This window comes from Cetorhinus maximus, chromosome 2 (genome assembly GCF_964194155.1).
Source record: "Cetorhinus maximus chromosome 2, sCetMax3.hap1.1, whole genome shotgun sequence".
NCBI lineage: Eukaryota > Metazoa > Chordata > Chondrichthyes > Lamniformes > Cetorhinidae > Cetorhinus > Cetorhinus maximus.
Window position 1 is genome coordinate 31,660,665 of NC_135880.1, and position 25,674 is coordinate 31,686,338.

The window sequence follows — 25,674 nt, forward strand, 5'->3', positions numbered from 1 at the left end:
AGAGCTGCCAGCAGCTAAGGCGTGACTTCCTCCCGACTGAGGACCAGAGGACCGCCTGCAGCCACTTAATGCTCATTCGAACGTGAAATACATGTGGGGCGCTTGGAGTCAGCGGGGAACTCTTTTGGATGGCGGGAAACGAGACCCTGCCATCCAAAAATTTCAGGCCATAAAAATGCTTGTAATGATAAATAATTCTGTTATTGTGGTCATTTTGCTTTACTTAAACAGTATATAGCTTTGTAAATTTAGATATGTACCTTGAACTCATCAGGGTCCAGAGCAGGAATATACTGATGTACATTTATGAGGTACTTATTTGCTAACAGATCACTTGGAAAATAATAAGCCATGGGACGGCGCAGCAATGGTATATTGCATAGACCAAGTTGCGTATGCAGCTCCTGGACACATCAACAAATGCACAACTTTTAGTCATGAGATCCTTAGGTTAACATTTAAAGGATGTGATTTTACAAAACTATACAAATAGTTCTAGCCTAAAACAGCTATCAAAATTCCATAAGGCTCTAATTTCTGCATTATCTTGGTTCTCCTTACCATGACTTATCTAATAACAGAGCGCAGCCACAGATCTGGCAGTTGCTAGGATTCGCAACAGTTCCAGAATTAGAACTGCATAACAAGATCCTGTAGAAAATATACAGTTTGCAGTTCCATTCTATCCTGTATTTCCTTTATCCTCCAAATATTCGCAATTGATAGCGATCAGAAAGGCATAAAGCACATATACATTTTAAATGGTAGATGGCCATGGGCCTTTGCAATGAGCTGAAGTCCAAACTAAATACTAGAAATTGAAGCCTGCGGATTTTGTTTTATTGTTTTGCAGGATGTGCGCGTTGCTGGCTAGGACAACATTTATTGCCCATCCCTAATTGCCTTTGAGAAGGTGGTGGTGAACTTCGTTCTTGAGCTGCTGCAGTCCATGTAGTGTAGGTACACCCACGATGCTGTTAGGGAGGGACTTCCAGTGGTTTGACCCAGCGATAGTGAAGGAACGACGATATATTTCCAAGTCAGGATGGTGAGTGGCTTGGAGGTGGACTTCCAGGAGGTAGTGTTCCCATGTGTCCTTGTCCTTGTAGATGGTAGTGATTGTGGGTTTGGAAGGTGCTATTGAAGGATCCTTCGTGAGTTCCTGCAGTGCATCTTGTAGATGGTGCGCCCTGCAGCCACTGTTCGTCAGTGGTGGAGGGAGTGAATATTTGTGGATTGGGTGCCAATCCAGTGGGCTGCTTTGTTCTGGACAGTGTCCAACTTCTTGAGTGCTGTTGGAGCTGCACTCATCCAGGCAAGTGGAGAGTATTCCATCACATTCCTGACTTGTGCCTTGTAGATGGTGGACAGGCTTTGGGGAGTCAGGAGGTGAGTTTCTCGTTGCAGGATTCCTAGCCTCTGACCTGCTCTTGTACCCACAGTCTTTATGTGGCTAATCCAGTTCAGTTTCTGGTCAATGGTAACCCCCAGGATGTTGATATTGGGGATTCAGCGATGATAATGCCATTGAATGGCAAGGGGAGATGGTTGGATTCTCTCTTTTTGGAGATGGTCATTGCCTGGCATTTGTGTGGTGTGAATGTTACTTGCCACTAAGCTTGAATGTTGTCCAGGCCTTGCTGCATATGGACATGAACTGATTCTGTATCTGAGGAGTGTGGGAAGATGGAATTGAGGTAGCATATCTGCCATGATTGTATAGAATGGTGGAGAAGGCTCAAAAGGCCAAATGGCCTAATACTGCTCCTATGTTCTAGCGTTTTTATCTTCTACATAATCTTAAAATTAGTGTCAAGCCATTCAGGAATGAAATCAGGAAGTATTTTTTCACACAACGGGTGACAGAAATCTGGAACTCTTTCTCCCAAAGGGCATTGGATGTTCAGGCAATTGAACTTTCAAGAAGACAGCTATATTTCTGATCAGTCAACCATATCATGGCATATGAGAAAAGGCATGTAAATGGACTTGTGGTACTCATTAGCCATGATCTAATTGAATGGGTGGAGCAGGCTTGAGGGGCTGAATGGCCTACTCATGTTCCTAACAGAGTGGGAGTGTTCTATCTAGATTCCAGATAGCCCTGCATGTAAGGCAATGCCCAATGAATAGGGCAATCTTGACTAGATGTCAGAAAGTCTCCTATGCTGACACGGCATGGATTAAACTCCAGTCAAGCCATCCAAGTGCTTAATAGGCTCCTAAGTCTTTGCGCTATTCAACCTGTCTTTGGCACATGTGATGTATTCTTTTAAGAAAAGCACTACCTGTATGGAAACCCCTTCAGCTAAATTTTATGAAAATTTCTTTGTTCTTCTTATTTCTTTATTCCAACCCAAAACAACGTAATATCAAAGCCTTGAATTTTGGAACATTACAGTGGAAATGGATGGAGGTGGTGGTGTAGCAGTATTACCACTTGACTGGTAATCCAGAGGCCCAAGGTAATGCTCTGCCAGTGGGACAGGACAGGCCCAGCAGAGAATCACAGAATTGTTATAGTTCAGAAGGACTATTCGGCCCATTGTGTCTGCACTGGCTGCCTGAGCATTTTAACTTATTGCCAATCTCCTGCCTTTTCCCCGCAACCCTGCACATTGTTTCAAGTTCAATAATCATCCAATGCCCTCTTGAATGCCTCAATTGAACCTGCCACCACCACACTTCCAGGCAGTGCATTCCAAACCATAACAACATGCTGTGTGAAAAAGTTTTTTTCTCACCTTATATTTGCTCTTTTTGCAAAACACTTTAAAACTGTGCCTCTGGTTTTCGATCCATTTATAAGCAGGAACAGTTTCTCCCTATCTACTCTATCCAGACCCTTCATGATTTTGAAAACTTCTATCCAAGGAAAATAGTCCCAACTTCTCCAATCTTTCCACATAACTGAGTGTCTCATCCCTGGAACCATTCTCACAAACCTCTTCTGCACTCTCCAATGCATTTACATCCTTCCTATAGTGTGGCGGCCAGAATTGTACACAACACCCCAGCTGAGGTCTAACCAGTGTCTTATATAAGTTCATCAAAACCTCCCCTGCTGTTATACTCTATACCCCTATTAATGAAACCTAGAATATTGCATACTTTAGAAACAGCTCTCTCCACTTGTCCTGACACATTTAATGACTTATGTACATATACACCCAGATCTCTCTGTTCCTGCATACCCTTTAGAATAGTACCCTTTATTTTATATTGTCTCTCCATGTCCTTTGTAACAAAGTGTATCACCTCACACTTCTCCGCATTGAACTTCATCTGCCACCTATCTGCCCACTCCACCAATGTGTCCATGTCCTTTTGAAGTTCTACACTGTCCTCCTCACAGTTTACAATTCTCCCAAGTTTTGTGTCATCCACAAATTTTGAAATTGTCCACTGTACACTAAGATCTAGATTATTTATCTATATCAGGAAAAGCAAGGATCCCAATACTGACCCCTGTGGAACACCACTACAAACCTTCTTCCAGCCCAAAAAATAGCCATTAACCATTACTCTCTATTTCCTATCCCTCAGCCAATTTTGTATCCATGTTGCTACTGTCCCTTTTATTCCATGACCTAGAACTTTCCTCACAAGTCTGTTGTGTGGCACTTTTGGAAGTCCATATACAGCACATCAACAGCCTTGCCCTTGCGTGAAAGAGTGCACTTTGACAGATTGGGAATCCCTCCCCCACCCCTGCACAGGAAGCGCATAGCGCTTCCTGTTGGGCAGGCTGCTGAGTGGGCCTTAATTGGCCCGCCCACTCAAAATGGCGGCGAGCCCCATTTCGGCGGCGGAGTTCGGCTGCCCGCCCGCCGCTGAGCCGGTGGGGCCCACCCGCCCATCAAGGTAAAAATTGTGGCCTATATATAAATCCCCTTTTTGGTCCCTAGTCTGCCCTACTCCTCCTTTTACCATCATTTTATTTTTGATGTGCTAATGGAATACTTTGGAATTTCCTTTTATGTTAGCCGTCAGTCTTTTTTCATAACTCTTTGCTTCTCGTATTTGTTTTTTCACATCCCTTCTGAACCTTCTGTATTCAGCTTGGTTCTCAATTGTATTTGCTACCTGGCACCTGTTGTAAGCACACCTTTTCTTCTTTAACTTAATTTCTATCTCCTTTGTCATCCAGGGAGCTCTGGATTTATTTGTCCTACCCTTCTCTTTTGAAGGAACATAGCTTGACTGTGCCCAAACCATCTCTCCTTTGAAGGAAGCCCATTATTCAGCTAATGTTTTTCCCTCCAACCTTTGGTTCCAGTCTATATTGGCCCAGCTCCGTTCTTGCCCCATTGAAGTCCGCTCTCTGCCAGTTGATCATTCTTACTCTGGATTGACTAATATCCTTTTCCACCATCATCCTAAACCTTATGATACAAAGATCACTGTCTCCTAAATGTTCCCCCATTGTCACTTGATCTACTTGGCCTACCTCATTCCCAAGAACCAGGTCTCGCAGTGCCTCCTTTCTTGTTGAACTGGATACATAATGCTGTAGGAAATTCTGCTGAACACAATCTAGGAACGCTTGCCCCTCACTGCCCCTTACGCTACCACAATCCCAGCCTATATACGGGTAATTGAAATCTCCCATTATAGTTACTCTATGATGTTTACACCTCTCTGTAATTTCCTTGCAGATATGTTCCTCTATATCCTTCCCACTAGCTGGTGGTCTATATATTATATCGAGCAATGTAATTGCACCCTACTTTTTCCTTATCTCTAGCCAAATTGATTCTGTCCTTGAATCCTCTGACGCTTCCTCTTTCTCCAGTACTGCAATACTCTTCTTAACCAAAAACGCCACCCCTCCTCCTTTTTTCCCCTTCCTATCTTTTCTGAATACCTTGTAACCAGGAATATTTAACACCCAGATCTGCCCTTCCTTAAGCCAGGTCTCCGCCACAACATCATAATCGCACAAGGCAATCTGTGCCTGTAACTCCCCAATTTTATTAACTATACTCCGTGCACTCACATACATGCAGTGTAGCCCTGATTTAGACTTCATTCCTTGCTCCCTTACTCCGACTCCATCTATTAACTTACTATTCTCTATTTTAGTGCTACCTGCCTCTCCCAGCATTCTGTGAACCCTGGTGTTACTTTCTAATAGCCTCTCCTGGCTCCCACATCCCTGCTGAGTTAGTTTAAATCCTCCCCAACAGCACTAACAAAACAACCTGCTAGGAACTCAGTCTTGGCTCTGTTCAGGAGCAACCCATCCGGCTTGTGCCACCTCCCCCAGAGCCAGTCCCTGTATCCCAGGAATTTAAAGCCCTCCCTCCTGCACCATCTTTCCACCCATACATTCACCCGTCTTATCTTCTTATTTCTGTACTCATGGAGGCGGTGGCACAGTGGTGTACAGTCGAGAGAGAGTTACCCTGGGAGTCTTCAATATCGACTTCAAGTCTCATGGCATCAGGTCAAACATGGGCAGGGAAACCTCCTGCTGTTTACCAGGTACCACCCTCCCTCAGCTGAATCAATGCTCCTCCATCTTGACCACCATTTGGAGGAAGCATTGAGGGTGTCAAGGGCACAGAATGCACTCTGGGTGAGGGACTTCAATGTCCATCACCAAGAATGGCTCAGTAACACCACCACAGACTGAGCTGGCCAAGTCCTAAAGAACATAGCTGCTAGGCTAGGTCTGCGGCAGGTGGTGAGCGAACCAACAAGAGGGAAAAACATACCTAACCTCATCCTCACCAACTTGCCTGCTGCAGACGCATCTGTCCATGACAGTATCAGTAGAACTAACTACCACACAGTACTTGTGGAGATGAAGTCCCATCTTCACATTGAGGATACCCTCCATCATGTTTTGTGGCACTACCGCCGTGCTAAATGGGATAGATTTCGAACAGATCCAGCAACTGGGCAAAGACTGGGCATCCATGAGGCACTGCAGACCACTAGCAGCAGCAGTGTACCGTACCACCAAGCCAGGGGGTCAATCCTGGTTCAATGAAGAGTGCATGAGGGCATGCAAGGAGCAGCACCAAGCATATCTAAAAATGAGGTATCGACCTAGTGAAGCTACAACACAGGACTACTTGCATGCCAAACAGCATAAGAAGCAAGTGATAGACAGAGCTAAGCGATTCCACAACCAACAGATCAGATCTAAGCTTTGCTGTCTTGCCACATCCAGTCATAAATGGTGGTGGCCAATAAACAACTCACTGGAGGAGGAGGACGCTCCACAAATATCCCCATGCTCAATGATGGGGGAGCCCAGCTCATCAGTGTAAAAGGTAAGGCTGAAACATTCGCAACAATCTTCAGCCAGAAGTACCGAGTGGATGATCCATCTTGGCCTCCTCTGGAGGTCCCCAGCATCACAGATGCCAGTCTTCAGCCAATTCGATTCACTCCACATGATATTAAGAAATGGCTGAAGGCACTGGACAATGCAAAGGCTATGGGCCCTGACAATATTCCGGCAATAGCACTGAAAACGCTACCAGACAATGTGGAAAATTGTCCAGGTATGTCCTGTACAGAAAAAGCCAATTCCGCCCCAGCAGTCTACTCACCACCATCAGGAAAGTGATGGAAGGGGTCATCAACAGTGCTATGAAGCAGCACTTGCTTAGCAATAATCTGCTCACTGATGCTCAATTTGGGTTCCGCCAGGGTCATTCAGCTTCTGACCTCATTACAGCCTTGGTTCAAACATGGACCAAACAGCTGAACTCCCAAGGTGAGGTGACAGTGACTGCCATTGAGATCAAGGCAACATTTGACTGAGTATGGCATCAAGGAGCCCTAGCAAAACTGTAGAAAATGGGAATCGTGGGAAAACTCTCCACTGGTTGGAGTCATACCTAGGACAAAGGAAGATGGTTGTAGTTGTTGGAGGTCAATTATCTCAGTTCCAGGATGTCAGTCCAGGAGTTCCTCTGGGCAGGGTCCTAGGCCCTTCATCAAAGATCTTCCTTCCATCATAAGGTCAGAAGTTGGGATGTTCGCAGATGATTGTACAATGTTCAGCACCATTCGCAACTCCTCAGATACTGAAGCAATCCATGTCCAAATGCAGCAAGACCTGGACAATATCCAGGCTTGGACTGACAAGTGGCAAGTAACATTTACGCCACACAAGTGTCAGGCAATGACTATCCCCAACAAGACAGCGTCTAACCATCTCCCCTTGACATTTAATGGCATTGCCATCGCTGAATCCCCTACTATCAACATCCTGGGGGTTACCATTGACCAGAAACTGAACTGGATTAGCCATATAAAGACTGTGGTTACAAGAGCAGGTCAGAGGCTGGGAATTCTGTGGTGACTAACTCATTTCCTGACTCCCCAAAGCCTGTCCACCATCTGCATGGCACAAGTCAGGAGTGTGATCGAATACTCTCCACTTCCCTGATTGAGTGCAGCTCCAACAAGACTCAAGAAGCTCAACACCATCCAGGGCAAAACAGCCCACTTGATTTTATACCGCATCCACCCTCTTAACATTCAGTCCCTCCACCACCAATGCACAGTAGCAGCAGTGTGTACAGTCTACGAGATGCACTGCAGCAACTCTCCAAGGTGCCACATCAAAGGTTATTGCAGAAAATAAAAGCTCATGGTATAGGGGGTAACATATTGGCATGGATAGAAGATTGACAAGCTAACAGAAGGCAGAGAGTAGGCATAAATGGGTCCCTTTCTACTTGGCAAGATGTAACATAAGAACAAAAGAAATAGAAACAGGAGTAGACCATTCGGCCCCTCGAGCCTGCTCCACCATTCAATAAGATCAAGGCTGCACTTCTTGTGTTTCGGTTTCCGCATTCCCATCTAACCCCGATAACTTTTGATTCCCTTGCCTAACAAGAATCTATCTACCTCTGCCTTAAAAATATTCAATGACCCCGCCTCCATCACCTTCTGAGGCAGAGAATTCCAAAGTCGCACAACCCTCTGAGAGAAAAAATTTCTCCTCATCTCTGTCCTAAAAGGGCATCCCCTAAATTGTAAAACAGTGTCCCCTAGTTCTGGATTCACCCACAAGAGTAAACAGCCTCTCGATGTCCACCTTGTTAAGGCCGTTCAGGATCTTGTATACTTCAATCAAATCATCCCTCACTCTTCTAAACTGCCGTGGAAACAAGCCCAGTCTGTCCAACCTTTCCTCATTAGGCCACCCAATCATTCCAGTTATCAATCTAGTAAACCTCCTTTGAACCACCTCCGATGCATTTATATCCTTCCTTAAATAAGGAGACCAAAACTAAAATAAATATTAAAAAATAAATAAAAAATCTTGTAATGTTAAAAAAAAACTGCACACACTATTCAAGGTGCGGTCTCACCAAAGCCCTGTATAACTGAAGCATAACATCTTTACTTTTATGTAACGAGTGGTGTGCCACAGAGATCAGTGCTGGGGCCTCAACTTTTTACAATATATATAAATGACTTGCTTGAAGGGACTGAAGGTATGGTTGCTAAATTTGCCAATGACACAAATATAGGTAGGAAAGTAAATTGTGAAGAGGGCATAGGATGCTATAAAGGGATATAGATAGGTTAAGTGAATGGGCAAAGATCTGGCAAATGGAGTTTAATGTTGAAAAATGTGAAATTGCCCATTTTGACAGGAAGCATATTATCTAAATGGTGAGAGAGTTGCAGAATTCTGAGATGCAGAGGGATTGGGTTTCCTAGTGCATTAATCACAAATGGTTAGTATGCAGGTACAGCAAGTAAGTAGGAAAGCTAATAGAATATATTCATTTATTGCGAGGAGAATTGAATACAGAAGTAGGGAAGTTATGCTTCAGTTATCTAGGGCACTGGTGAGACCATATCTGGAGTCCTGGTCTCCTTATTTAAGGAAGGATGTAAATGCATTGGAAGCAGTCCAGAGAAGGTTTACTACACTAATACCTGGAAGGGGCGGGTAGTCTTATGTGGAAAGGTTGGAGAGGCTAGGCTTGTATCCATTGGAGTTTAAAAGAGTAAGAGGTGACTTGATTAAAACATATAAGATCCTGAGGGGTCTTGACAGGGCGGATGTGGAAAGGATGTCTCCTCTTGTGGGAGAACCTAGAACTAAGGGGTCACTGTTTAAAAATAAGGGGTCGTTCATTTAAGACAAAGATGAGGAGGAATTCTTTCTCTCAGAGGGTAATGAGTCTTTGGAGGCCTCTTTCTCAAAACATAGTGGAAGCAGGGCCTTTGAATATTTTTAAAGTAGATGTAGATAGGTAGGCTGGAATGTGGAGTTCAGGTTACAATCAGTTCAGCCATGATCTTATTGAATGGTAGAGCAGGCTTGAGGGGCTGAGTGGCCTACTCCTGCTCCTAATTCATATATTCTCATCTTCTCTCCAAGCAGGACAATTACTCACTGTTGATGGCAGAGCAGAAAAACTGAAGATATTTGTCGGGGGATTGATACCTAATCCAAGTACAGCAAGTGCAGTGGTTCTGCTTCAAAATGGCTATGGATCTTAGGATATAGGAGCAGGAGTAGGGAATTCTGCCTGTCTAGCCTGCTCGACCATTCAAACAGATCTCACTATCTCCATATCCCTTGTCATTAGCATCCAGAATCTATCCATTTCTGTCTTGAACATGCTCAATGATTAAGCTTTCACAGCGCTCTGGAGTACACAATTCCAAAGATTCACCACCCTCTGAATGAAGAAATTCCTCCTCATCTCAGTCTTAAATGGCCTGTCCTTATTTTGAGACTGTGCCCTTTGGTTCTAGACTCACCAGCCAGGGGAAACATCCTATCCACATCTACCCTGTCATGCCCTGTAAGAATTTTGTAAGTTTCAATTAGATCACCTCTATTCTTCGAATACAGGCCCAGTTTCCTTAATCTCCCCTCATAAAACAACCCCTCCATCCCAGGGATTAGTCTGGTGAATCTCTGTTGCACTCCCTCTATGGTGAGAGCATGCTTCCTTAGGTAAGAAGATCAAAACTGTGCACAATACTTCAGATGCAGTCTCACCAAGGCTCTACACAATTGCAGAAAGACATCTTTACTCCTGTACTCAAATCCCCTTGCAATGAAGGCCAACATATTGTTTTCCTTCTTAATTGCTTGCTATACCTGCATGCTAGCTTTTAGTGACTCATTCTTATTTAGATAGGTGAACAATCCATGATATGTGAAGTGTAAGAGAGACAGATTAGAAGGAAGTAATTTGGCAAGTGATTTATGGTTGCTCAGAAATGAGCATTTTCACTGCTTCCAAGAATTTTATTAAATGTTGGGCACATGTCACATTACACTTAGCTACTGTGGGTACCATGGCATTTATTTTGGGAGATAGCATCATGCCAAATCACTTTTTTATTAATAACCAACATTCAAAAATTAATAACAATCATTCAAAAAAAGCATTCCAGAAATTGCAAGTACTTCAAATCTAATTAAACACTAAAGCACATTTTGGAACCTGTTAAAAGACAGGTTGTGACAATTAAATAAATGAGCATCAATCCAAAATTGACAGAATAATTTGCTACTTTAAACATTTAGTAATTCATGGACAGACTGTATAAATGAAAAAAAGTGACCTGGGCTCCAACCATACTTTTCGTTGCGGTTGCAGATTCTCATCACTGATCCCAGCAGGGTATATTACTGTAGTAAGAGTAGGTTTCTCTGGCAATTCAAAGTGGTATGCTTGCGGCATTGGGACAGATTTTCCTTTTGCATATCGCTGAATGCATTTGTCCATTGCAGAAAGCTGTTCAGTAACTGCTTCCACAAACTGATCCTGTAGCCTGTCAAAAACATCATTTTTAGTTACCATTTAAACAACATAATTTGATATATAGCATAATTGGACAAGAAACTTACTTTATCTCAGGCACAAAATTGTGTAGAGGAGTAATTTAGCTTCCCAAACAGCTGCTGCTATCTCCCCAAATAATGGCAGCACAATTTAAATTAAACACCTTTACATTCAATAAACATGGAAATAATGGAATACTTACCTCATTTTTCTATTAAATTTATCCTATTCAAATTTCACAATTCTAGTCTACTGTTAAATATCAGGAGCAGGGATGTCATTAAAACAGTGATCAAGGAACTACAGTAAAATCTTAGATGGAGCTACTTAGTATTTATATTTCTACTTTTTATTTCAGATTTCCAGGATTTCTGTGTTTTTTTCGATTTTTTAAGAGACTCATTCTGGAATCCATTTGCAAAATGGATATCAAAAAGGAGAAGGACTAAATATTCTTGGATACAAGGGGCTGGATTTTCATCATGGAGGCGGGGATCATGACTCAGGCGATTCCCGATCCCACTTCCTGCCTGACAATTCCACCTGTGTATCCTCATGGTGGGATGGTGGGGATGGGCTGGAGTTGGGGCCTCCGCCTCTTGCAGCAGGTCTGAGGCGGAGGTGGGTGGATACCAAGGTGGACAGGTTAAAAGACCCACTTCCGTTTGCTAGGACATCAACCCAGTTCTATAGTTTAGTGTGAGGCCCATTAACGCTCACCCACTACCCCCTTACTCCCCCATGCCTCGCATATATATTTTAAAATATTCTTTCATGGGGTGTGGGTGTAGGTGGGTAGGCCAGTAATTACTGCCCATCCTTGGTTGCCCTTGAAAAGGTGGTGTGAGCCACCTTCTTGAACCATTGAACTCCATATCCTTCCTCAACCCCATATTCTAATGCACCCTTATCTCCTCACCCCATGCACCCCCATCTACTCATATCACCTTCACTGCCATGCCCCCATATCTCCATTCACCTTCCATGATGCCCATATCCCACATCACTCTCCATGCCCAGTCGCCCAGTATTAACCCTGTACAGAACTCTTGAACTCTGTAAAGACATTGAGAAGACTTTGAGATACTCAATAATTGTCAAAATAAACAAATAATCAGAATATTCAGAAACCACTTCAAAAAAACAGGGTCCTATTAGAAGGTCATACAACTGCCTACTTCAAAAAAACAACTATCCTCTTAAGAGATCATAAGACTGTCAGATCAAATGAACAATCAACAAAAAACTACTTTACCCTCTTTGAAGCTCATAAAACTGTCAACTAAGTAAAACAAACTCTCAGTCTCCTTGCCAGCTGTATCAATGATCCCTGCTGAGCTGAATCTATTAGTGAGTTTGGCACCCACTAAAGCCTTCAAAATGAAATTCCATTCAGCAACTGTACAAACAATCCTTGCTGAGTTGGATCTATTGGTGTGTTTGAAACTCAGCCAAGCATTCAAAATGAGACTCTATTTCACAGTTGTATAACCAAAACCTCCAGGGCTGAATACAATTAAGTATCTGAAATCACTCACAGAGCTTATCCATTTTTAAAATTTATTCTTTCATGGGATGTGGGCATCATTGTCTAGGCCAGCATTTATTGTCCATCTTTAATTGCCCTTGAGGAGGTGGTAATGAATTGCATTCTTGAACTGCTGCAGTCCATGTGGTGTAGGTACACTCACAGTGCTGCTCGTATTTTGACCCTAAAACAGGGAAGGAGCAGTGATATAGTTCCAAGTCAGGATGGTGTGTGGCTTGGAGAGGAATAAATGGGTCTTTTTCAGAGTGGCAGGCAGTGACTAGTGATGGTAATGCCATTGAACCTAAAGGGGGCGATAGTTTAATTCTCTCTTGTTAGAGATTGTCATTGCCTGGCACTTGTGTGATGCAAATGTTACTTTCCACTTGTCAACCCAAGCCTGGATATTGTCCAGGTCTTGCTGCATTTGGACATGGACTCCTTCAGTATCTGAGGAGTTGTGAATGGTGCTGAACATTGTGCAATCATCAGCGAACATCCCCACTTCTGACCTTATGATGGAAGGAAGGTCATTGATGAAGCAGCTGAAGATGGTTGGGCTGAGGACACTGAGGAACTCCTGCAGTGATGTCCTGGAGCTGAGATGACTGACCTCCAACAACCACGATCGTCTTCCTTTGTACTAGGAATGACTCCAACCAGTGGAGAGTTTTCCCCCTGATTTCCATTGACTCCAGTTTTGCTAGGGCTCCTTGATGCCGCACTCGGTCAAATATGGCCTTGATATCAAGGGCAGTCACTCTCAGCTCACCTCTAGGGTTCAGCTCTTTTGTCCATGTTTGAACAAAGGCTGTAACGAGGTCAAGAGCTGAGTGGCTCTGGCAGAACCCAAACTGGGCCTCAGTGATCAGGTTATTGCCAATGAAGTGCCGCTTGATAGCACTGTTGATGACCTCTTACATTACTTTACTGATGAACGAGAGTAGACTGAAGGAACGGTAATTGGCTGGGTTGGATTTGTCCTGCTTTTTGTGCACAAGACATATCTGGACAACTTTCCACATAGTTGGCTAGATGCCAGTGTTGTACCTGTACAGGAACAGCTTGGCTAGGGGCGTAGCAAGTTCAGGAGAACAAGCCTTCAGTGCTATTGCTGGAATATTGTCAGGGCCCATAGCCTTTGCAGTATCCAGTGCCTCCAGCTGTTTGATGTCACATGGAGTGAATCGAATTGGCTGAAGACTGACATTTGTGAGCTGGGGACCTCCGAAGGAGGCCGAGATGGATCATCGACTTGGCACTTCTGGCTGAAGATTGTAGCAAATGCTTCAGCTTTGTCTTTTGCACTGATCTGCTGGGCTCTCCCATCATTGAGGATGGGGATATTTGTGGAGCCTCATCCTCCAGTGAGTTGTTTAATTATCCACCACCATTCACGACTGAATGTGGCAGGACTGCAGAGCTTAGATCTGATCCGTTCGTTGTGGGGTCACTTAGCTCTGTCTATCACTTGCTGTGTGGTATGCAAGTAGTCCAGTGTTGTAGCTTCACTAAGTTGACACCTCATTTTTAGGTATGCCTGGTGTTGCTCCTGGCATGCCCTCCTGTACTTTTCATTGAACCAGAGTTGATTCCCTGGCTTGATGGTAATGGTAGAGTGGGGGATATGCTGGGCCATGAGGTTACAGATTGTGTTCGAGAACAATTCTGCTGCTGCTGATGGTCCACAGTGTCTCATGGATGCCCAGTCTTGAGTTGTTAGATCTGTTCGAAATCTATCCCATTTAGCATGGTAGTAGTGCCACACAACATGATGGAGGGTATCCTCAATGTGAAGGTGGGAATTCGTCTCCACAATAGCTGTGCAGTGGTCACTCCTACCGATATTGTCATGGACGGATGCATCTGCGACAGATAAGGTCAAGAAGTTTATATCTCTTGTTGGTTCCCTCACCACCAGCCGCAGACCCAGTCTCGCAGCTATGTCCTTTAGGACTCAGCAAGCTCAGTCAGTAGTGGTGCTACCAAGCTACTCTTGGTGATGGACATTGAAGTCCCCCACCCAGAGTACATTCTGCACCCTTGCCACCCTCAGTACTTCCTCCAAGTGGTGTTCAACATGGAGGAGCACTGATTCATCAGCTGAGTGAGGGCGGTATGTAGTAATCAAAACAAAAACAGAATCACCTGGCAAAACCCAGCAGGTCTGGCAGCATCGGCGGAGAAGAAATCAGTTAACGTTTCGAGTCTTCACGACCCTTGTTGACCTGATGCCATGAGACTTCATAGGGTCCGGAGTCATTGTTGAGGACTCCCAGGGCAACTCCCTCCCGACTGTATACCTCTGTGCTGCCACCTCTGATGGGTCTGTCCTGCCAGTGGAACAGGATATAGCCAGGGATGGTGATGGTGATGTCTGGGGCATTATCTGCAAGATATGGTTCCGTGAGGATGACTATGTCAGGCTGTGGCTTGACTAGTCTGTGAGACAGCTCTCCCAATTTTGGCATGGCTTCCAGATTTTAGTAAGGGGGACTTTGCAGGGTCGACAGGGCTGAGTTTGCTGTTGTCGTTTCTGGTGCCTAGATTGATGCCGGGTGGTCTGTCTGGTTTCATTTCTTTCTTGAGAGTTTATAGCGGTTTGATACAACTGAGTGGCTTGCCAGGCCATTTCAGAGGGCATTGCTGTGGATCTTGTGGATCTGGAGTCACATGTAGGCCAGGCATTTTCCTTTCCTAAAGGACATTAGTGAACCAGATGGGTTTTTACAACAATTAACAATGGTTTCATGGTCATCATTAGACTTTTAATTCCAGATTTTTATTGAATTCAAATTCCACCATCTGCTGTGGTGGGATTCGAACCCTGGTCCCCTAATCCAGTGACAATACCACTGCGCCATTGCCTCCCAGGAGCAAGGGTGCCTTACTGCAGCTGTACCAGGTCTCGGTGAGACCACACCTGGAGTATTGTGTGCAGTTTTGGTCTCTTCACCTATGAAAATATATGCTTGCCATAGAGGGAGTGCAGCGAAGGTTCACCAGACTGATTCCTGGGATGGCAGGATTGTCGTATGAGGAGAGGTTGGGCAGACTAGGCCTGTACTCGCTGGAGTTTAGAAGAATGAGAGGGGATCCCATTGAAACCTATAAAATTCTGACAGGGATGGACAGACTGGATGTAGGGATGATATTTCCTCTGGTTGGGGGGCCTAGAACAAGGGGTCACAGTATCAGGATACGGGGAATACCATTTAGCACTGAGATAGAAGCTTCTTCACTCAGAGGGTGGTGAACCTACGGAATTCTCTACCACAGAAGGCTATGGAGGCCAAGTCACTGAATATACTTAAGAAGGAAATAAATAGATTTCTGTACTCTAAAGGTTTCAAGGGGTATGGGGAGATCGCAGGAGTACGGTGTTGAAATAAAGGGTCAGCCAGGATCATATTGAATGGCAGAGCAGGCTTGAAGGCCCAAATGACCTACTCCTGCTCCTATTTTCTATGTTTCTATGAAGGAAGTGAAGGCATGGTGGCTAAATTTGCAGACGACACAAAGATAGGTAGGAAAGTATGTAGCGAAGAAGATATAAGGAGTTTGCAGAAGGATAAAGATGGGTTGAGTGAGTGGGAAAAAATCTGGCAGATGGAACATAATGTGGGAAAATGTGATGTTCACTTTGGCAGGAAGAATACAAAAGCAGAGTATTACTTAAATGAAGAACAGATGCAGGATTCCTAGGACAGAGGGATCTAGTTGTTTTCTTGCATGAGTCACAAAATGTTAGTATGCAGGTACAGCATGTAATCAAGAGACTAATGGGATATTATCCTTTATTATGAGCAGGACTGAACATAAAGGTAAGGATGTTATGCTTCAGTTATATAGGGTATTGGTGAGACTGCATCTCAAATACTGTGTGCAGTTTTGTCTCCTTATTTAAGGATGGATGTAAATGCGTTGGAGGTGGTTCAGAGGAGGTTTACTAGATACCTGGGATGAGCGGGCTGTCTTATGAGGAAAGGTTGGATAGACTGGGCTTGTTTCCACTGGAGTTTAGAAGAGTGAGGGGTGATTTGATAGAAGTATATAAGATGCCGAATGATCTTGACATGGTGGACATGGAAAGGATGTTTCCTCTTGTGGGTGAAGCCAGAACTAGGGGACACTGTTTATAATTAGGGGGTCACCCTTATGGGACAGAGATGAGGAGAATTTTTTTCTCTCAGAGGATTGTGCAACTTTGGAACTCTCTGTCTCAGAAGGCAGTGGAAGTGGGCAAGGGAATCAAAAGTTGTCAGGGGTAGGTGGGAATGTAGAACTCGAAACACAAACAGATCAGCCATGATCTTATTGAATGACAGAACAGGCTCGAGGGGCCAAATGGCCTATTTTTGCTCCTATTTCATATGTTCGTGTGTCCATATGCATCTGCTACCCTTGTCCTTCTAGGTGGTAGACATCATGGGTTTGGAAGGTGCTGTCAAAGAAGCCTTGGTGAATTGCCACAGTTAATCTTGTAGATGGTGCACACTGTTGCCACTGTGTGTCAGTGGTGGAGGCAGTAAATGTTTGAGATTGTGGATGGGGTACCAATCAAGTGGGCTGCTTTGTCCTGGATGGTATTAAGCTTCTTGAGTGTAGTCGGAGCTGTTCAAACTTTGTAGAAGCGTGCAGAATTTGACAGCTGATGGGTTTTCCAATGTATCCCCATTGATGCCGGCTGCCCCTCAGCCATTTAATGCCCTGAGACCACTGCTGGGATTAAAAACAGTCCCACGAGTTGAAGTTCTGGAGCCAGGATGCAGGTAAGTGTCAGGGGGTGTGAAGGCTGGGATGGGAGTTGAGACCTCGGGAGGGGGTGACTGGAAAAGGAGGTGGGGGGTGCGGTATGAGTCTTGCCCATGAGGCCAAGGGGTGGATGGAACAGCCAAGGGGGACAGGCCTTGGGAGAGGTCTTGATGAGGAACAGGGGGCCTGTGAGGTACGTATCGCCCACTTTCCCATCTGAGTCCTGAGAAAGGTAACTCGCCAGCTTCTTCCCACCCCTGACATCCCACCAGCCTCAAAATTGAGGCCAGGCAGGTAGCAGCCCCAAAGTGGACAGTAATTAGACACTTAAGGTCTTCATTACAGCCTTGGTTCAAACATGGACAACACAGCTGAACTCCAGAGGTGAGGTGAGAGTGACTGCCCTTGACATCAAGGCAGCATCTGACCGAGTGTGGCATCAAGGAGCCGAAGATGGTTGTGGTTGTTGGAAGTCAATCATCTCAGCTCCAGGACATCACTGCAGGAGTTCCTCAGGGTAGTGTCCTAGGCCCAACCATCTTCAGCTGCTTCATCAATGACCTTCCTTTCATCATAAGGTCAGGCATGGGGATGTTAGCTGTTGATTGCACAATGTTCAGCACCATTCGCGACTCCTCAGATACTGAAGTAGTCCATGTCCAAATGCAGTAAAACCTGGACAATGTCCAGGCTAGGGCTGACAAGTGGCAAGTGACATTCGCACCACACAAGCGCCAGGCAATGACCATCTCCAACAAGAGAGAATCTAACCATTGCCCCTTGACTTTCAATGGCATTGCCATCGCTGAATCTCCCACTATCAATATCCTGAGGGTTACCATTGATCAGAAACTGAACTGCACTAGCCATATAAATATTGTGGCTACAAGAGCAGGTCAGAGGTTAGGAATCCTGTGGTGAGTAACTCACCTCCTGACTCCCCAAAGCCTGTCCACCATCTGAAAAGCACAAGTCAGGGATGTGATGCAATATTCTCCACTTGCCTGTATGAGTGCAGCTCTTACAACACTCAAGAAGCTTGACATCATTCAGGACAAAGTAACCCACTTGATTGGCACCCCATCCAAAAACATTCACTCTCTCCACCATCAATGGACAGTAGCAGCATTGTGTACCAGCTGCAATGTGTACTTCAGGAATTCACCAAGGTACCCTAGGCAGCACCTTCCAAACACATGTCCTTCTAGCTGCTAGTGGTCAAGGGCAGCAGATAGATGGGAACACCACCACCTGGAAGTTCCCCTCCATCCACTCACCATCCTGACTTGGAAATATATCGCCGTTCTTTCACTGTTGCTGGGTAAAAATCCTGAAACTCCCTCCCTAACAGCACTGTGGCTGTATCTGCCTCATAGGGACTGCAGCAATTCAAGAAGACCTTCTTGAACCACCACCTTCTCAAAGGCAATTAGAGATGGACAATGAATGCTGGCCCAGCCAGCGACGCCCACATCCCCTAAATGAATTTTAAAAATTGAGGCCAGTGTTAAAGGGCTGCCCAAGATCTTGCCCGCCCTCTGTAAAATTGCAGAGAGGTCGGAGGTAGGCAGGCAGGTGGCAGAAAGACCACTAGGGTAATTTTATGGTCCTCCTCCAGCTGAAAACCCACTGGCAGGGCCTATTAATTTCTGCCCAGTAAAACAGATGTCTGATCTTAAATTCAATGAAAAGCTTAAAGCAAAAAGGACAATTGACACAATCAAATCTGAATTTCAACAATGTTCAATGCAGAAGAGCACCTATCCAGTGGATAATGTACTCCAGTACATCTGAAGATTTTTCAACTTACACAATGTTGGTCAGTTTAATGGCAGTTACCTTTTCAAGACAAAGCCCTATCATCAATCACTGTATTAAAAACTTACTTAACTTACAGCATTTCATACTGCATTTCATTATGACATGTGAAGTTGCCAACAAGTTTTGAACTTACCTGTTAAACAATTCCAGCTGCAGACCAGGGCTCCCTCATGGTTCACGGCACCTCCGAACTGGTGAGAATGAGGTTGCCTTCAAAAACTCCATCAAAATTGTGAGGGCTCTGAAATGCCCACATCCACAATGGAGTGGCAATGATAGGACAGCTTCATCCAGGTTGGCCTTCTGCACACTTATCTGGGGCTGTTCAAAATTGCTGGCAATGGGAATGGGCATGAGTATCCCAGAATCGGCCCATGTTTGCCATTTTTAATGCCCGCGTGGTGCGGGTAAGCCAACTGTCAGTGTTGATGCCAGCTTCCAGAGGGGTTTCCTCCTTGTCAGGCAGATCACAGGATCACAGAAACACAGTGCAGAAGAGGCCCTTCGGCCCATCGAGTCTACACTGACACGTGAGAAACACCTGACCTAACTACCTAATCCCATTTACCAGCACTTGGCCCATAGCCTTGAATATTATGACATGCCAAGTGCTCATCCAGGTACTTTTTAAAGGATGTGAGGCAACCCGCCTCCACCACCCTCCCAGGCAGTGCATTCCAGACCGTCACCACCCTCTGGGTAAAAAAGTTTTTCCTCACATCCCTCTAAACCTCCTGCCCCTCACCTTGAACTTATGCCCCCTTGTGACTGACCCTTCAACCAAGGGGAACAGCTGCTCCCTATCCGCCCTGTCCATGCCCCTCATTATCTTGTACACCTCGATCAGGTCGCCCCTCAGTCTTCTCTGCTCCAACGAAAACAACCCAAGTCTATCCAACCTCTTTTCATAACTTAAATGTTTCATCCCAGGCAACATCCTGGTGAATCTCCTCTGCACCCCCTCCAGTGGGATCGAGGAACCCGACCTCATGAAGGTGGGTTCTCGCAGACACCCATCCCACGGCCTTTGTTGCTGATATCCCTCCCCCCTTCCCCATGACATCCACCCTGCCAACCCCCTCCCACTATCTCTCACCTGTGGCCTGTGTGGCTTGGTGACCCTGGGCCTTTGGTACCTGCATTACTGGCAGCAGCCACTACCTCCCCAGTGGCGTTGCTGGGTGATGCAAAGCTGACAGCCTCTGATTGGCTGGCAGGGGGCTCCTCGATCATGGGGAATGTCCGCCTCTGCCCACTTAAGTGCCTGATTAGCACTTAATTTGGTGTGGCACTTAATTCAGTGGGTCTTCCTCAAAGCAGGCGATGCGGGGCTTGCATTGGTCAGGGAGATGTTGGCATAGTGGTAATATCACTGCACTAATAATCCAGAGACACAGGATAATACTCTGATGATGAGGGTTCAAATCCCACCATGTCAGCAGGTGGAATTTAAATTCAATTAAAAAAAAATCTGGAATTGAAAGCTGATCTCAGGTTGCTGACAGGAAAATCCTGCCCTATAGCTCCATGTGCTGAATTTTGTATGGAGGTGTTGGCCTGGCAAACCCAGCATAAAAGTTGGGCGTGGTGGGAGGTGAGCCTCCCTTCATTTGACTTGGGAAGCCGGAGCCAATTTAACTGCCATTGGGCTGTTAAGTGGCTAGGGGTGGGAATTCTGCCTCCATCTCTGAGGATATCCCATCACCGAGACCTGGCAGCCAATAAAGTGGCTGGCAGCTCTATAGTACCAGCAGTGGCCACTGCTAGGACTGCAGGCAATTGCCAATGCTTAGGAATCATGGGGCTGGATGTGGAGATAAGTCAGGGGTTTTGCTGGGGTCAGTCTGCCAGACCCTGGTGAAGGGGGTGGGAGACCCAGTTTGGGAAGGGGGGATCATTTGGGGTGTGGGAGGGGGTGAGGGGTGTTGGAGTATTATACTGAAGGGGCCTCCATTGGGCACAGGGTCCCTGAATTTAAATGGGGCGTCCTGTTTACAATAAGGCCACCAGCTTTCAAGGAAGGAGGCCTTTATGTAGCTATTACTATTTCCCTTAAGGGCCTCAATTGGTACAAAGGGAGGTAGCCTGTCTGACACCTTGCACGCCACTGGAAATCAGAGAGGTAAAGAGGGGGTTTGAGTCGAGACCGGCAGCTAACATAAAAGGGAATCCAAAGTCTTGTGAAAGTCAATAAAGAATAAAAGGCTGGGGCTGTTTAAGGACAACAAAAGCGATTTACACATGGAGGCTGTGGCTGAGATATTCAATGGCCCAGGTCTTCCAGTCTCCAGATGGTCGGAAACTTACTGTACCCCAGAAGATGTGCTGTAGGACTCCTCGGAAGTCCTAACGAAGGACTCTTGGAATTGTCTAGGAAGCTTCAACCAATACTCCTGCTCCCTGGGACCCTCCGCGAAATTCTCTGTCTGTGAGTTAGGGTCAGAGCATCCGGACATTTCAAAATTACTTATCGGAAAAGTTACCCATGAAATGTTAGACAGGAAACAACCTAGTCTAACAGCTGACCTCCCAATCACCCACACTGACCCCTCCTGACTCCCCTTGACCCACCGACTACCTGCCTTCACCACCCTGACCCGACCTCAGCACCCGGCTCCACCCCTTCACCGACTCCCCAGTCTCGTCCCCACCCGGTCAGATTTCCCCCCCCGACCAGAACTGACTACCCCCGCAACCTGACCTGACCAACCCCAAATCAACCTGACCTGACTTGACCACACCATCCGACTACCCCGACACCTGATTACCTCCCTGAACCTCTGAAAATCCTCCTAACTGACCCCTCCCCCCGACTCGACCCGACTCCCCCACTAACAGACCTGACCTGACCCCACAATCTGATCTCCCCCTGACCTGGCCTGTCTAGACCCTGACCTGACAACCCATCCTGACCTGACCCATCTTCCATCCTACCATAAGTCCATAAGGCAGAAATAGAAGCATTCGGCCCATTGAGTCTGCTCTGCCATTCAATGAGATCATGGCTGATCTGATAATCATCAACTCCACTTTCCTGCCTTTTCCCCATAACCTTTGATTCCCTTACTGATTAAAAATCTGTCTATCTCAGCCTTCAATATACTTAACGATCCAGCCTCTACAGCCTTCTGCGGTAAAGAATTCCACAGATTAACTACCCTCTGAGAAAAGAAATTCCTCCTCATCTCTATCTTAAATATGTGACCCCTTACTCAGAGATTATGCCCTCTGGTCCTAGACTCTCCCAAAAGGGAAAACAACCTCTCAGCATCTACCCTGTCAAGCCCCCTAAGAACCTTATATGTTTCAATAAGGTCACCTCTCATTATTCTAAACTCCAATGAATACAGGCCCAACCTACTCAACCTCTCCTCATAAGAAAATCCCTCCACACCTGGGATCAACCTTGTGAACTTTCTCTGGACTGCCTCCAATGCCAGTACTTTTTTTTCTTAGATAAGGGGACCAAAACTGTTCACAGTATTCTAAATTGGTCTAACTAGTGCCTTGTATAGTTTTAGCAAGACTTCCCCATTTTTATACTCCATTCCCTTTGAAATAAAGACTAACATTCCATTTGCCTTCCCTATTACCTCTTTAACTTGTATGCCAGCTTTTTGGGATTCATGCATGAGGACCCCAAATCCCTCTGTGTTGCAGCCTTCTGCAGTCTTTCGCCATTTAAATAGCATTTAGTTCTTCTATTCTTCCTGCCAAAGTGCATCAGCTCACATTTTCCCACGTTATATTCCATCTGCCAAGTTTTTGCCCACTCACTTAACCTGTCTATATCTCTCTGTAGACTCTTTGTGTCATCCTCACCATTTGCCTTCCCACCTATTTTTGCGTCATCCGCAAACTTGCTGATAGTACATTCATTTCCTCATCCAAGTCATTAATATATATTGTAAATAGTTGTGGCTCCAGCACTGATCCCTGTGGCACTCCACTAGTTACAGGCTGCCATCCTGAAAATGCCCCCCTTTTCCTAACTCTCTGTCTTCTATCCATGCTAATATACTACCCCCAATACCATGGGTTCTTATCTTATTAAGTAGCCTTATGTGCAGTACCTTATCGAACGCCTTTTGGAAGTCCAAATATATTACATCTACTGGTTCCCCTTTATCTATCCTGCTTGTTACCTCCTCACAGAATTCTAATACAGTTGTTAGGCATGATTTCTTCTTCATAAAGCCATGCTGACTCTGCTTGGTTATATTATGCATTTCTAAATGCTCTGCTATTACATCCTTTATAATAGAGTCTAACGTTTTCCCAATTACGGATATTAAGCTAACTTGTTTATAGCTACCTGTTTTTTGCCTTCCTCCCTTTTTGAATATTGTCAGTTTTCCAATTCTCTGGAACTTTTCCAGAATCTAAGGATTCTTGGAAGATTACTAACAGTGCATTCACTATCTCTGTACCTACTTCCTTTAATATCCTAGGATGCAACCCATCAGGTCCAGGGGACTTATCGGCCTTTAGCCCCATTAGTTTCTATAGTACTTTTTCTCTAGTGATAGTTATTGTATTTATTTCCTCCCCCCACTTTTGCCCCTTGATCATTTAGTATTTTTGGAATGCTATTAGTGTCTTCTACTGTGAAGACTGTTGCAAAGTACTTATTCAACTCCTCTGCCATTTCCCGGTTCCCCATTATTATTTCCTCAGCCTCATTCTCTGAGCGGCCTATGTTCACTTTGGCCTCTATCTTCCTTTTTACATATTTAAAGAAGCTCTTACTGTCCATTTTAATATTACTTGCTGGTTTACCCTCAAAGTTTATTTTCTCCCTCTTTATTATTTTTTTGGTCATCTTCTGTTGGTTTTTAAAACTTTCACAATCCTCTGGCTTAACACTAATCTTTGCCACACTGTATGATTTTTCTTTCAATTTGATTCTATCCTTAACTTCCTTGGTTAACCATGGTTGGTTTATCCCCTTCCTAGAATCCTTTTTCCTCACTGGGATATATCTTTGTTGTGAGTCATGAGCTATTTTCTTAAACGTCTGCCATTGTTCATCAACCATATTTTCTGCTAAACTTCTTTCCCAGTCCACTCCAGCCAACTCTGCCCTCATTCCTTTGTAATTACCCTTATTTAAGTTTAGCACAGTTGTTTCTGATCCAAGTTTCTCGCTCCCAAACTGAATGCTAAATTCTACCATGTTATGGTCACTGTTTCCTAGGGGATCTTTTACTCTGAGATCATTTATTAAAACTGCCTCATTACACATTACTCACCTTACCCAACTGGCACACTACTCAACTCACCTCATTTCACCCACCTGCCATACTCGCTTACACACTTACCTTCTTTCTGTAGTTTTTCTATGAAGATATGGGACATTTAAAACCTTTCTCCGAAATATTGCAGCACTGCTCCCTACCAAATTTACTGCACCCTGTCGGTTTTTGAACCATCCTCCTTCAGCAGATCACTCAGAAAATTCGGAGGAAGGTAAGTGTGCAGTTTTCTTTCTGATCAGGGTTGGAAGATCCTGATCAGAAGATCTAGGCCAATGAGTACTTTCCATCTGTTTTTACCAAGGAAGAAGATGCTACCAAAACTATAGTGAATGAGAAGTGAGTTGAGACATCTGATGGACTAAAAATTGATAATGAGAAGGCATTAGAAAGGTTGGCTGTATTTAAAGTTGATAAGTCACCAGGACTAGATTGGATACATCCTAGGGAAAAGCGGAAGAAATTCCAGAGACGCTGGCCATAATTTTACGATCCTCATTAAATACGTAGGGGCGGGTGCCAGAGACTGGGAATTGCAAATTTTACACCTTTGTTCAAAATTGAGTATAAGGATAAATCCAGCAATGATAGGCCAGTCAGTTCAACCGCAGTGATGGGAATACTTTTCCAGATGGTAATCAGGGACAAAATTAACTTTTATTTGGACAAGTGCAGATTAATTAGTATGGATCTGTTAAAGGCAAACTGCGTTTAACTAACTTGATAGAGTTTTTTGATTAGATAACATAGATAGGTGGTGAGAGTAATATGGTTCATGTAATGCATATAGCCTTACAAAAGGTGTTTGATAAAGTGCCACATAATAGACGCGCCAACAAAGTTGAAGCTCAAGGAGTAAAATGGACAGTAGCAGCAAGGTTATGAAGTTGGCTGAGTGACTGAAAACAGAGAGTAGTGGATAATGGAATAAAGACACAAAATACATGAAATACCCAGCAGGTCTGACAGCATCTGAGGAGAGAAACTGAGCCAACAATTCAGGTCAAGAACCTTTCTTCAGTCATAAGTAATGATTGTTTTTCAAACTAGAGGAAGGTATGCAGTGGTGCACCTCAGGGGTTGGTACTAGCACCACTGCATTTCTTAATATATTAATAACCTAGACTTGGGTGTACAGGGCACAACTTTGACATTTTCAGATGACACAAAATTTGGACAGATTGTGAACTGTGAAGAAGAAAAATGATAAATTTCAAGGGGACAGAGACAGGCTGGTGGAATGGTCAGACATGCAACACATGAAGTTTAATGCAGAGAAATGTGACATGGTATATTTTGGTAGGAAGAAAGAAGAGAGGTAATATAAAATAAAGGGTACAATTCTAAACAGGGTGCAGCAACATGAAAATCTGGGGGTATATTTGAATAAGTCGTTGAAGGTGGAAGGGCAGGTCGAGAAAATAGTTAAATAGGCATTTGGGATTCTGAGCTTTATGAATTGATGCATAGAGTATAAAAACTAGGATGTTATGATAAAACTTTATAAAAATCTGTTTCCGCC

At 44.7% G+C, this 25,674-nt stretch overlaps 1 protein-coding gene across 1 annotated transcript in view; it reads right to left on the minus strand.

The window, feature by feature from the left end:
* Window positions 1-25,674, minus strand: part of LOC144689922 (ufm1-specific protease 2-like) — a 43,273-nt gene that overhangs the window by 1,479 nt on the left and 16,120 nt on the right. The window contains exons 5-6 of the mRNA XM_078557436.1: window positions 10,590-10,782; window positions 261-404 (exon numbers count right to left, since the gene is read on the minus strand). Coding sequence (XP_078413562.1) covers window positions 261-404; window positions 10,590-10,782 — 337 coding nt within the window. The remainder of the gene's footprint in view (window positions 1-260; window positions 405-10,589; window positions 10,783-25,674) is intronic.